A 15,085-nucleotide genomic window follows, 5' to 3' on the forward strand; every position below is an offset into this window, starting at 1 on the left:
ATACTTACTATCTACACTTTATCCAACTATGTCTATTTAATTTCCTGGGAATTATTGAATCATCATGCCACATTGACGAAACATAACAAGCGTACGAATTAATAGTGTACGGTTGAGAGATTACAATTTATGCAATTAATTTATATTATGTGTACATTGCATTGAACTGTGTATTACAAAATAGGGTAATAAATCACGGATAAATAATTATCTTTCTTGCGAATGAATGAAAGCATTATGAAACGGAACGTTCCCTAAACATATTTTATTTTTGAGCGCGCGCCGCGTGAGGTCGCGTCAGTCGGGTTTCTGCGCTTGCCGGTGTTGGGTGTGCGTCTTCCTCGACTCTTAAATTCGTGTCATAGTTTATTTAAAACTGATTTTCATAAATTAAAATAGCCCTAAATATATTTAAAGTTATTTAAGGACGTAGTGTAATCTTTAATAAGTGTGTTGATTTTACGTCAAGTGTGTATTAACCTCTATTTATTTTAGTGTTTAAAAATAAGACGGTGAGTATCAAATTGTTAATTTCTTTTATGTAACTGTCCACTCTCCTGTTTAAATTAAGGCTTTTACTGTATTTCGATGAAGCGAGGAATACGAAGTAGTCGTTTTATGTTTCTGGGCGAGTGGTCGAACAGCTGTTTGCTAGCTGAGCGGTGCAGCTACACGACAAACGGCATATTGTTACAAAATTATTGTGTAGGACACGTTACAATGCGTACTTTATGCTGCAATTCTTTACAACCGCATTATTAGGGGTGAAACATGAATAGGATATAAAAAGAGAGGTTATTTTATACCCATGGTGCATTGTTGTTAAAATTTCACGTTATTTCTCGATCGATGCAGAAAACAACGTTGTAGCTTTCTTCATGCAGCCCGTTTTGTAAGAAAATAAATAAGTCGTGTGTAGGTACAAAAACAAGTGACAATCAAAGTCTACTGCTAATGTGTTCATGTTATATTATACCTTAAAATAAAAAGTAAAGTAAGTGAAGCCAGCTATTGATATTCTTTTGATAGGTATTCAAAAGAATTCTTAGTCAAAAGATCATAAAATTCTGGGAATGCAAGCTACTCGCGTTTGGTTTTTTATAATGAGTACCTAAGTAGGTAGGTATACTGGCAAAAAAAGCGCCTCTAAGATGACCCATTTGCAAAAATCGTAAAACATGCAAATGAAGCTTTTTTATTTGTACCTATCTACATTCGTTCACATTGTTGTTGATTAATTTTTTTTTGGTTAGAAAACTGAAACTCAACCGGCTGTCATAGTCATTCATAAAGCAGGGGTCGATGACCAACCATTCAACAATTTTGCCTATGGAAAGGTGGCCAGCCTTAAAAAACGGGAAAAATTTAGGGAGTTTTTTGGGTAAATAAGGTAGGTAGGGACATTTCACAGGTTATTTTATTTATCATACCATAGTTAATTTATGTTTGGCAGCGAATGTTTCTATTATGTATCTTATATTCTATTACATATATATTTCTTCATAGAGTCTATGTCGTGTCACACGATCTATCTAGGTATACTTACGTCATATTGTCTATGATTTATGATTTATTTTATAGGTACTTATTAAATGGCGTAAATTTTCCTTTTATCAACAACTGTTTCCATTCCCATTAATTTAAGTATTATTCTAGGAAGCATACTCGATTCTAAACTTCTTTATTTGCATTCTAGGGGGCTGACATGTCATAGTAACAATTTATGATTTGCATTCGATTAAAATAAGCATTTGTTATTGAGACATTGTTCGGTTCCATATGTGGACGTGCATTTAATTATAAATAATGAAATGTGTCAAACAATTGCTTTTATTGCCGTTCTTTTCCTATAGTAAAAATAACGTAATTGTGTGTGTTGCTAGAAGGAAAATAAATCTAAAGTTTGATTTGAATTAAAACTCTCAGTTTGTTTTCTGCAGTCATTTTAAAAACCTACTTCATAAAGTAAAAAAAATGTTTTAGTACAAAAACTGCACTGTAGTAGGTACTGATTGATTAATGCAAATAATTATTCATTCTGCTAAGAAAACTATTAATTATACGCAGGGCTTTTAACCTTCACACATGCAGCTGACATCAAAGCGAAATGAATTGTTACTGCGCTTGCGCCTTCGCACTCAATGTCGTGTCTAAATCAAACGACATAAGAGCGGAAAGAAAACAAATGCGGAAGGACATAAGGAAGTGGCTTACCAGAGATAAGAAGCGATTTGTTTATTTTTTTTTACCGCCCTGACAATAGACGATAAGTATGCAAAAAGTTTGTAAGCTACTCTGTATTTACAATAAATAGTCTTGATTTTATGTAGGTAGTTGGCAAATACCAAACTAAATTAATAATACGTATGAACAAACTATTATGGACTTTGTAATTTGAAAATTAATTACAAAATCTGTAGAGCCGATGTTTCGTTTAACGTTGCAGGTGTTATTAGAACAACTATGCATAAAACTCAATCGTAACTGTCATTCGATATTATAATAGGGATCGATTAGACTCAGTAGGGCTACAATCACAACCGCGTTTGTATCGACCTTGAACGTTGCGTATCAAAATAGATTTTCGCGAATTAGTTTCACGTTAGTTTCAGTCGTCTGCGGTTCATGCTCCAGGATAGCAAAAAACTGTGAATAATTCATGTAGCTGCAATTTTACGATACAGTTCTATGACCCTTTAGTCAAGCAAAAAAAACTTAACTTATTCATAAATTATTTAAGGCTATGCTACTCAGGGTTCTTGGCAACGTAATCTAGGCTTGCATTTTTCTCCGTACTTAATGTGTGGTCGAGAACCTGTTGCAGTAAATGTAACGTATTTTTTAATCCAAGTTCCATATATAGTGGTAATAATAAAATTAAATATCGTATACTATAATAAATACTGATAGATGCTTCTCAGCAACAAAATTGTCTAAAAATCACTTGTACCATTGAAGTCGCAGTGATCTAATGATTTTTTCCTGTAGTAAGATGAGGGTACCATAAAAACCCTTGACACTGAATCTGTAATAATGTTGCACATCGATGTAATAAAAACAACTATCGCTTCGTAATTACAACATAATATTATATAGCCAATTAACAAAGATCACGGCAATAAAACGTAAACGCATAAACATTTAGCATCACAAACTCTCGTTACGTTTAGTTCATCAACCTTGTTCAAAAAAACTAATGACCCTTCATCTTAAAAGATGTATGTTGGTCATCTTGTAAGTGTCGATTTGCAATGCCGATGGTAATCAGCGGAAGGTATTTTTTCGCCAGCCGACCGTAAAAGGCGTCGACTCTCTCCGTCATGGTTGGCGCCAGGCAATCGTCGCTAACCTGACGTTTAACGGTGAATTTTATTACTTGTAACATGTTTAATTTGATGCCAGGGTAGCAATAACATTTCTGTTAACCGACCACTTTAATACCCATTATACAGTAACAAGTTACTTTCAGTGTAACCTGTAAGTTTATGGCGTGTCAATGCATTTGAATCCTTATTTAAGGCCGCTTAGTGGTAATGCCATCGTCTATGATGGGTGACTCAATGACGCCAGCTTTGTAATTTACATAACTATCTAGCTAGGAAACTACTATTACAATCATATGTATAATGCATCTTTGTTCAAGTAAGCATTCCTGCTGTTCTTTCATGTACAAGTGCACCCCATTAATTTTCTGCTTGGCATTCAAAAAATCTTCAGAAGTACACTATAAAACTCTTAATTTACTTGTAATTCTTCTTGAATCAAATTCATGAATTTAACACAACATTTGCATAATCAGGATCAGAGAAAGAATGCTTACGAATATTTGCTAACACCTTTGTAAATGTGTCATGGTAAATATATTCACAATGTTCTTGTGTCTTGACACTTCTGGGTTCGAGTATCTTTACACACTTTCCTTCCAAATGCAACGTCATCCGTTCATTAGCAGTATTAGCACAACTCGGCAAGTACCTATTGAATGTTTAAAAATGTTGTAGCTATGCAAATGCTGAGCGGTTTTACACAGTAAATCTCAAGTCTATTTTAATTAGATATAGTTTATTTAACTTTCTCTGCCTCAGCCTACATGTCGATTTCATTGGAGTGTAAAAGGAGCGGAGATAATCCATTAATGATGTCCGCAAAAAATCTGCACGTACGTAGCGGAAAATACTGTTTGCGAATTTAATTTAACATGTCAGTGTCAAATGGAATATTCGTTATGTTTGTATTGAGGTTACTATGGCAGTTTTTTATTAATACTGTAAGCCTGATTGCATTATGTATTTGTGACAAGCAATTTTTAATTAAGTAGTTATTAGTTATCGCGAGGTAGTGGACAGCAAAGGGAGAGGATAGGTTTTTGACAGCAGTTATAATGGCTCCTAAATTGAAATGGCTTTTATTTCTCTTTTTGCAGATCTTTAAGTCATTCCAAAGGCGCGCACCATGGCCAAAACAGAGAAGTCATTTCCAAGAAACTTTACAGGTAAGGGCCTGACTTGACACTTGCGTTTAAATATTTTTTTCAACCTTTATATTGATATGTTAAAAAAACTCATAATGTTCCTTTGTCATGTGTCATAATACAGTGTGATGTCAGATACCCCGGGTTTATTCATGATATACACTATTTTAACAATAGCAATAAAAAAGCTATTCTCCGGACATAATCCTATTAAAGAAGTGGTAATCCCACAAACAGTTGGCAACATTACATGGCGGGACTACGTCTGTGACGTAGAAGTTGAAGCTTCGCATTTTGAATTTGGCACGACGCCATTTTAAAAATAAACGCGCGAAACTGTTCCATGTCAGCATCAGTATTTCCGGATTTCCGTAACATTTCGAGCGTGTAATTTTTATTTTCATTCTTTGTTCGTCTGCGATGTCGTCTAGACGTTGAAACGATAAGTTATCGATCCGTCTCGATTGCGTGTCAATTTTATCAATAAATGTAATAGGCTCTTTCGATGATTAAACACTGAAATATCGTTACATTGAACATTTTATAGCGCTCGTCGTTCTCTAATGTAGAAAGACTACGAAAAACCTATTTCGTAATATTTTTTTAACATTACCACTTTTGGCTGAGAAGATGAGATTCATAATTCTAGCATTATAAAAATATCAGAAACAAGTAACTTTTATTTTAGGTTACAATTAAAATGGTAAAATGCTAGCAATTCTAGATAAAACGCCACTTATAATTAAATAAAAATTAGAAAAAGTGGTAATTACATAACTGTGACAATCACGAAACCTGAATCTAATAGCGATTACAAGGTTAGCATACCTCAGTAATTTAAAGGTATGCAAGAAAAACGTTCTACTAATTATTGCGTTTGTAGGAAATTGTTTTTTGGACTTTTAACACCCAATTATTTTCTAGTTACTGTCATCAAGATAATTTTGTCTGATTTTTCTTGATAGCCATTGAAATACCAAGATCTATTCGGTAAGGTAGTTATGTCATACTTCATGAATGCTTAGGAACTACAGTAACCACACTTTAAGAAGAATGAGGACAACTCATTCACACATAGTTGAAAATTCGATGCGTAAGCACGCGCCGATTGCGGACATGTGCGAATAGTTTTGCAAGAATTTTAACTATGGGAAATATTTCTTAACTATTAAAGCTTTATATTATATTCCACGTAGTCTTAACTCGCCACAGATGACCAACAATGTTTTGTTTTAATTTCTGATTTAAAGGCATACATGAAAATAAATGATTCCGAGACTTTCTGTGTATGTGACACTTTTAATTACTCGAAAGAGGTTTTAAAGTACAATATGCAAACTTTGTAACTGCTGATTGAAAAAAGCTAAGCTATACTTGACTGATCAGTCAATGTATTTTTTGCAACTCCCAAATGCGCTGGTTTACATTAAAACGATTTTCAATTTGGTACAATGAAGGTGGAAAAAACATGATCTACATTGAGCATAACTATGCCGATGATAACGCGTGATTAGGAAAGTAAATCAGTTATTAAATTAAAATTTTGGGGACACAGCGTCTCAATCAAATAACGGTTTTTGAGCTGTCAGTGCTAATAAGCATGTATGAAAACCGGAAATATGACGCAAATCTTTCACCTTGACATACAAATGAAGACCCTAATGAGTTCTTGGAGATTAGACTACGGGATATAAATCGTATTTGATGGATATCTTCAAAAATTAACTGCAGATGACTTAAGGTTTTGAATGAAAAATTCCAATGTGTTCAAGAATGAGACATGTCTTTCAATTAGTTGTAAATATGAATAGTATATAAGAATAATAAAATAACATCATTTGTGATGTTATTTTTCTCCAAAAAACAGTTAAAACGCAAAAGCTCTTGGCATCTGTTACCATGGTTTATGCCAATATCGCATTTTCTTTTAGTATATTTTTGTAACTAGCAAACAGAGCAAAAAGAGAAAGATATTTAGGTTCTACTTCTTCGCTGTGAAACGATACGATTGTGGCACTTTTCATTAACTAGTTCCTTTATTTATTGAGCATATTTTTACTACATTTCAAGTTAGAAATATATCTCACATTGTGGCGAAGGTTGTCCGTAAGTTGTCGTGTTCTGCGTCTGCGCATTTGAACTATGAGCTACGATTATGTGTGCAGAACGGTAAGCGGAGTGCATGCTAATGGCGGCTGGCTAATTGCAGTGCTCATGTGAAGTGGATAACGGTATAGCATTGCTGGTAAATCCACTGTTAGAAGGTGTTTGAAGAATTTTCGTTTAAATCTAAAAAATAACTTGTCTTAGTTTTTTTTCCAATCTCAAAATCGTATGTTCAAATTAGGCCGAAGTTCACCGACAACATACACATCAGTTTTCTCAAAACAATTGCTTATTAACAATTTTCTCGTTTAATTTTCAAAGTAAACTGAAGTTAATGTTATCGCTGTAAATGAGCCTTAGGCTGATAAATTTGCTGTTTTCATACGTATAAGACAGGCCCCCAAACGCCCACCCTTCACCATTTCCTATGTTTTGCTTCACAATAAAAAACAAGGAAGTGTGAAGGTTTTTCGATTTGGAGGCTTGGCTACATTCTCTGAATTGCAATCTAATTAAAATAGATCATTCAATAATAATCTAAAAAATAGACTACCTGTATTGAAAAATGTTTTTTCGATTGACAAAAAAATAATGACTGTTGTGTATGTGTGACCAAATGTTCGGGACTGTCGCGGGACAAAATACGCATAAATAACCGCGTATATTTATCCTTACCCGACCGCATTGAGATAATTACACGTTGCGTGAAACTAAACATCATTCACTTTCGTTAAAACTTTCCAAAGAGTCGGACTAACTATTCATCAAATTATTTTCTATGTGATTAGACTGATCATCGATTTATTAATTGTGTATGTTATCTTCTATCTAAAAAAATTTGCATACAAAATTATGGGAGTTTTTAAGGGAGTTTCTAAAAATGTACCTAGCAACATTATTATACAATGGTTCATTTTCGAAAACCTAAATGCGAGTGTTTTTAGGGTTCCGTAGCCAAAATGGCAAAAACGGAACCCTTATAGTTTCGTCATGTCCGTCTGTCCGTCTGTCCGTCTGTCCGTCTGTCACAGCCGATTTACTCGGAAACTATAAGTACTACAGTGATGAAATTTGATGGGAATATGTGTTGTATGAACCGCTACAAAAATATGACACTAAATACTAAAAAAAAGATTTGTGGGTGGGGCCCCCCATACATGTAACTGAGGGATGAAATTTTTTTTTTCGATGTACATACCCGTGTGGGGTATCAATGGAAAGGTCTTTTAAAATGATATAAAGTTTTCTAAAAAACATTTTTCTTAAAGTGAACGGTTTTTGAGATATCAGCTCTCAAAGTCGTAAAAAGTATGTCCCCCCCCCTCTATTTTTATAACTACGGGGTATAAAATTCTAAAAAAAATAGAGGTGATGCATGCTAATTAACTCTTTCAACGATTTTTGGTTTGATCAAAGTATCTCTTATAGTTTTTGAGATAGGTTGATTTAACTGTAATTTACGGAACCCTTCGTGCACGAGTCCGACTCGCACTTGGCCGGTTTTTTATTTACTTATTTTGCTCTGTCATATCTTTTCTGTAAAATAGCGAAAATAAACAATTTAAAAGTATGATGTAGATTATAGATAGGGTAACTACAGATGCGATCTTAGCTAGTGACGCAGGTAAATTAGAAACCGCCATTAGTCACGAATCGCGACATGAAAAATCGTGTCTCTGGTTCCAGTTAAAAACCAAAGATAAACTTGCCGTGGCTAATTGTATGGTATCGCCTTTTTTCAGACTAAAAAGGTTATCTCTGTTTTCCTAGAATATGATCATAGATTCATGTTTTTTTTTATGCGGCGTTGATAGTTAAGTATTTGGTACGTAGACTCTTGTAATTTTGTTTTCAAGGATAATCTCAGAAATTGTTGGAGTGATTCCAAAAATTCTTTTGATATTAGAAAGCTATTGTCCTTGAGTATTTTTCAAATCATTTGACATAGGTATTTAAATAACATCTTTTTAAATTATCCCATGATTATTCACCCCAAGTCGTGACGAACTAGTTTTCAGCCATTACTCTTCTTAGAATCGAAATTATCTTAGATCGATCGTAGTCATTAAGATCTATAAATATACCTTCATACAAGCAACGGTCTACTATGTTTAAGTTGAGGACCGTATCTACTGGGTCATACTGTAAATTGTAGCCATCGAACCCGGATACCATATTTTTCTTTACAAAACAGAGCCTAGATAAAAAGCATGCGTAATTACATGGTCATTCCTGTTCAAAATGGTCGAAAATTTTCAAAATCCCACAAAACTTGATTTTGGTAATCTTGACGTCAATGTTGAGTCGTCAATGTTGATCGTGATTACAAAATTGCATTCACAATTAATTTGTTTACGACTATGCAAAGTTATGGCTTGCGTCTTAGGTTTGATAGGTTCTAACATAAAGCAATATGTATGTAGGTACCGTATATAGTAAACATTTTACTGGTATGTTCTTATTCATAATTTATAATGTCGGCACATACAATAAATTATAAATTATCCTTATCACCCTTAGTAACAACACGAATTACTAACTACATTTTTTTTTTTATAATATGTTAGGTACCTAAATTAGCAATCTAACCTCGAAAAAATCCACAAGTCTAGTATTCAATAGACAATTTACACGCGTCTGCAACAAAATAAGTTTTACGCCACGTGCGTAGGCGCATTGCTATTTTCGAAAATGTCATATTATTTAAGCTTTTATTTCGCGCATCGGCCATGGCACACTTCTTATGTTTTCATTTTATATGTATTCGATAAGGTTTAAGTACTTGATTACAGGCCGTGTTGTGAAAATGTGTCCTCTAATTGTTTGTTTAAAATATTTTTTTTTCTTCTCTTCTCATTAATTGTATTTAAATACCTTCCCACTGTGGTACGGCGGTGTTAGACTCTAAACCTATCTATGTTCCTTTTAAATCTCTGTGTCCCTGGCTCACAGTTTTCTTGTAAACCCGCAACCCATAATTTGCACCTATTTCCGTCAAATATTTTTAGACAAGACAAGACTACTATAATATGATATTACGTAAACTGTTTAATATTTTTTAGTTTCAAATCATTCATTATAGAAATAATGCTTGATACGCCACTTTACTTTAGACAATACGAAAATTGCAGTTTTCTTTCAGTTAAGTATTTCCTATTAAAAGTTTCTTTAACCGGTTTCATATTTTCAGCATTCAATATCATAAACAAGTTATGCTAAATTATGTTCCACATTATTTAAAAACAGTTGTAACGGATTAGCATACCCACTATTTACTTGTGACCGGTTTATTACCGGTACTGTATTGACCCAACATTTCGGTACCCTAGATCTGACATATGTCAATAAACCGGTTTTTATTATATTTTGTGAAGAAAAGTCAACAAGTGCATGACATTTTGGAGTTCCGTAGCCGATGGGTGCAACGGAGATCTGAGACTTTCTGCCGCATTAAGTATGATCATCTGAGCTCTATTCAAACACTGTAAATGTTAAAAACAGTTGAAAAAGACTATTTAAATAATAATTTGAACTTTATACGGAACTCTTCCCTCCATACTGCATGGTTTTTCCCAACATTAACTGACACAGTTCTGAAGTGCATTGACACTGCGTCAGCCGAACAATGACAGACAATTTCGATTCAAATGTCAATTTTAAAACTAACTACGTAATTACGAACAATTTGATAATAGCTTGTTTGTAACGGTAAATACTTAACGTTTGAAAAAACCGGTAATGTCAATATTCGGAATTGACGAAGTCACGATAAGTTACATCACTATTGTGACGTCATATGCCATGTTGTTAGATACCGATCTATCATGCTTTTATGTTTACTTATTTAAAAGTTATGCCTAGTTTCCTCCATTCGGAAAAGTACTGGTCGCTGCCTAGCTAGACCGTTTCCTAGAAAATAGATTTACGAAATTTAGGAATATTACTGAGGTACCCACTTACACCTAGATACGAGCATAATGCATGTCCCAATTCGTTAATTAGTTTCATTACATACATACGTAGCATGAGTATCGGTTTTTGTTTGTTATTTAATGTAGGAACGTTATATTCGGTTTGATTTTATCCGGAATTCTTGATAAACATTCAATCTTGTGCGCTTATGTAATCTATGGCGTTTCCCTATGCAGACAAGTGTGACCATAATTACTGTTTTACCGAAAAAGTGTCGTCATTATTTTTCGTCGTATGTATTTCCTCAATAAAGACAGTAACGATATTGTCATTTTAATGTCACGTGCATAAAAGATATCTAACACAATTATAACACTATCAATATTTCAAGCACTATTCAAATCGAATAACTGATAAATAAAACATGTGCATCGATACTGTATCGATAGAATCGAGTCTGTTTACGCTGACTCACCAGGGTCATGATCCAGCAGGTGGACTCGACTGAATGCCACACATTTGCATATTGTGCATATTACAATGTACACGTGGTTTAACAAGTTTGACTCCCGCTTGCGCTAATATTACTTGAGCAGATTTGACTGTACATATGATTCAAATTAGCACTCCGCTCTGGCTTTGCGGTGGTGTAGATTTTAAACAGGAATCTTCTTTATAAAACACTCTAGCTTTTGAGGTAAACCGAAGGAAAGCGGTGGAAATCTATGTTGTGACATGCGTAATTATTCTATTGGTTATCAAATGTCACCTCTGTGAGTGCTGCGTGAGGGAGTGTAAGACTCTTTACGGACTAAAACCCACCATATTACTTCTAGAGCTCTTTGCAGTATTGTGACATACTCGTAGTTCTATCATTGTCAATTTTGCGATCACAGCCTAATTTTAGGTAGCATACATTCTTTACATTGATTGTATTCAAAGCCAATGTTAACTTGTAGTACATAATTATGACGAGTTTGGAAATAACTGAACAGCGATGAAGTGGCATTGTTTATACTGGTATGAACCGGATACTTTTTGCTATTTAAATAGAGTACTACTTAGTTTTAAGACTAAACAGTCATCTAGACAAGGCCTAAGCAAAGTCACGGACAGATTAAACTGAAGCTACGATATTTTCAAGATTTGTCTTCTAAACCGCGGTGAAGCTAAATCTTACCCTAAACAACCAATGTACTTGAACACATACCTAAACCGTATGTTGCAAAAAACATACGTTATTTTAGATTTCGTGATCGTCCCTATTTGGTTTTGGCGCCAATCGTCTTTTTACCGCCTGTATTGTACCTGCAGGCTACAGGCTTAATTTGGCAAACAACATTTTATAATCTATGCCCAAATCTGTTACATGAATGATTAAAAGACACATCTAGTAGGATTATTGCGAATTAGTGAAAGTGTTGTTACTCTAATGTAGGAAGAAAGTGAGGTTATGTATCACGTGGAAAAGCTATGCTATATCATCAATCAATAATAATATTATGGAGATAATATTCTGTAGTTATTTATGAGAGAATCAATCAATAAGCTTTGTATTGACGTAGAAGTAATAAGGCTTATATTATTCTACCAGGGCTGCAGGATTGTTCGAAAGAGTTAAGGTATCCTGGTACATAAAGAGCTCAAGAAGGAACATGGTGGGTTTTAGTCAATCAGTCTGAAACTCCCTCACGCTGCACCCACAGCGGGTGAGGTCATTTGATGATATCCCACCAGAAAAACTTTTATTTTATTCCATGTTATTTCAACAGTAAAAGTTTTGAGTAATTCGCAGATTTCGTAATAGGTCTAATTATAGTTTTATGCGCACATGGTTTTCGCACGTTGCCGTTGCCAAGATTTTTTCACTCACATCTTGTAGCGTCGTGTTTCTCAAGATAATTTCTCTGTCTGTCTGACACAAGAAAACAAAACTACGTCACATTTCTTCTCTGAGTGAAAATAGATCTGTTACTTCACAGCTTTGAAACCTGGAAAAACAAAATCGTAATTTAAAATGAAGCTGGACTTTCATAAAAAAAAAAACAAAATATGCTATGTATCTAAAAAACCGGTATAACTATGTAAACAATGTAAAAAACTGGTAACTACCGTTAATCCCTAAAATAAAACCCACAGATTAAAAACAAAAAAAAACCGATAACGTCCTTGTGTCAGATATTAAAATTCGTTCGTCTATCGTTGCGTAATGTGGACAATATTCATGAATGTATGGTAATTCTTAGACCGGTTCGCAAGTGGGTTGGTCTGATGCATTAACCTTGACTATATACCGAATTCGGTATTTAGATTACCGTTTATCGGTTTTTACCGTGCCAATGGCAGATTAACGGCCGAAACATATGGTTCGGTTGTTTTGCGAATGTAAACAAGGTGTGAGTAGGAATAGCGTGTATTCTTATTTAAAACTAGCTGGTTTCCCATGGTTTTACCTGCGTTTCGGAATAACTTCTTCCTGTACCCGGATAGATATAGCTTCTGTCACCCGGGGATAATGTATTTTCCTCACAGTGAAAGAAGTTTCTATATTAGTATAGATCAACTTAAAAGTCGTCTCTAAGCTAAAATGGTTGGACCTACAACCCAATTTTTTTTGTCTTTATTGGTCAAAATTTGAATTCGAACGTACGCCAATTATTTGATTTACCTTGTAAAAACAGTATCCGTCATTCCTAAATCTGGCTCCAAAATAAAAAGGCAACAAATAAGGAAATTCTAGATATACTTAAATGTATTTTAAGTAAAGTTTAGTAACAAATCCCGGCGGTTAACCACATTTCTGACCTAACAAAATCATGTGATTCTCTTATAGGTTTATATTATTCATATCACTAAAATGAGTCACTAAGCCTAGCTATGCATTGTTCTAAAAATAACAAATCCCACAGCGATCATATTTATTGCTTGACACATAGTTTATTATAGCTGACTTCGTAAAAAAACTAAAGAATAATGCTACTGATATTTCATAAAAGCAATGCAACTCGTGTAAGTTCATAAGATGAATCATAATTTTATTTATTTCAACTGCTGGTAAAGTGTGTAATAATTATTAATGGGCTAAAACAATCAAAAAACTTCTGTAAATACCCAAAAACTCTCATGTCTAACCATGTAGTAACCATAATGATGTAGGATAACCATGAAATTAAATAAAAAATGAGACAAGTCCTGATATACGCGTTTTTACACATAAAAAAAAAACAACGAAAATAATATTAGGTAAATGATTAGCGTTCAGTTCAATTTCAATTAGTTAAAATATTATAATAATGTTTTTTCCCGTTTTTGTCGAAAACATCATAAATTGTGTGACTTAACCCAACTAGGTCAGCGTTAGTCATAGTGATTCATGCTGCGCTAATAACAAATAGGTTTACTATGTTAATGCAGTTAATTCTGTCTTAGATAAAGATCTAGTCACTATCTTACAGACACCTAAAGTTTACTAACGGCCATTCTCAATATTCTATCTGTTGAATTGCTTACAAGTGATAGAATGTTGACATTGGTGCCATATAAGTACATCGAAATCATCGAGATAGGGCGTTGAGAACTTGAGAATTTTAGGTAGATAACCAGATACCTAAATAAAGGTATAATTTCCTAAATGGAATGAAACTAATAATAATTTAAACGTACAGTAAAACTACACAAACTGTCAATCGTAATTTACTAACCCGCATTAACAAGAACAAGTAAATAATATTACAAAAGGGTAATTAGCTGAACAACAGGAATAATGATTCATTTGTTTAATATCGTCGTAAAACCTTCAGTGTGTACTAGAAAGTGGGTATTAAAGTTATTCTATTGCCTACTCTGTGATCCAGTCGAGCTTTCAATTTTGAAATAATTGTCATGTATGAAGTTTATTTATGTTTAGGAGTTATTATATTAATGGAGCCATCAAACTGCAGATCAAAGGTCTTGACTACCGTCGTTTTGCTGTCTCTTGTAATTTTAGGGCATTGAGGTCTATTTCTCATAGATGGTTCCTTAATGTATTTATTTGTGTTATTTAATATTCTTGTTAAAAAGTTTTAATCCATGCCCCCCATTCCTTCCCGGGGTTAGGGCTTCCCGTAGCCAGATGGTGACCTATGTCCTTCTGCCGGGTCGAAGCCCCCTCTAATTTTAAGCTTAAACGGTTCAGCCATTCTTGAGTTATAAATAGTGCAAATAACACGACTTTCTCTTATAAATGTAGCTTTTTTATATAATTATTTTTGCCTTTGTTCCAGGTTGTCTAACATGCGTCCAAGTGTTGAATATAATGGTCCTCCTGGGCTTCATGTTGAACTACGCCCTCCGAGTGAACCTCACGATTGCCATTGTGGAAATGATTTACGATGACAACGACAACCTCACTGCTGCCATGAACATCACCCACGGACCTCATAACGTCACTGAGGTGAGATTTACTACTTTAGACTACTTCTACGGTTACTTCTTCGTGTACCCGCTATGGTATCTGTGGTCTATAATATTTGATGGCGTCTCACAGTAATATCCTCAAGGTTTTATTGAACTCCATATCCCGTAAAATCTTGACTGTTAGAGTAGTTTTTTATG

At 34.1% G+C, this 15,085-nt stretch overlaps 1 protein-coding gene across 1 annotated transcript in view; it reads left to right on the top strand.

Annotated features, from left to right (window-relative positions):
- Positions 1-292: 292 nt before the first annotated feature.
- Positions 293-15,085, top strand: part of LOC124638709 (sialin) — a 54,783-nt gene continuing 39,990 nt past the window's right edge. Inside the window, exons 1-3 of the mRNA XM_047175741.1 lie at positions 293-512; positions 4,424-4,492; positions 14,755-14,924. Of these exons, the coding sequence (XP_047031697.1) occupies positions 4,453-4,492; positions 14,755-14,924 (210 nt within the window). The 5' untranslated portion in view covers positions 293-512; positions 4,424-4,452. The remainder of the gene's footprint in view (positions 513-4,423; positions 4,493-14,754; positions 14,925-15,085) is intronic.

The sequence above is a fragment of the Helicoverpa zea genome, chromosome 18 (assembly GCF_022581195.2).
Source record: "Helicoverpa zea isolate HzStark_Cry1AcR chromosome 18, ilHelZeax1.1, whole genome shotgun sequence".
In the NCBI taxonomy this organism is placed as follows: Eukaryota; Metazoa; Arthropoda; class Insecta; order Lepidoptera; family Noctuidae; genus Helicoverpa; species Helicoverpa zea.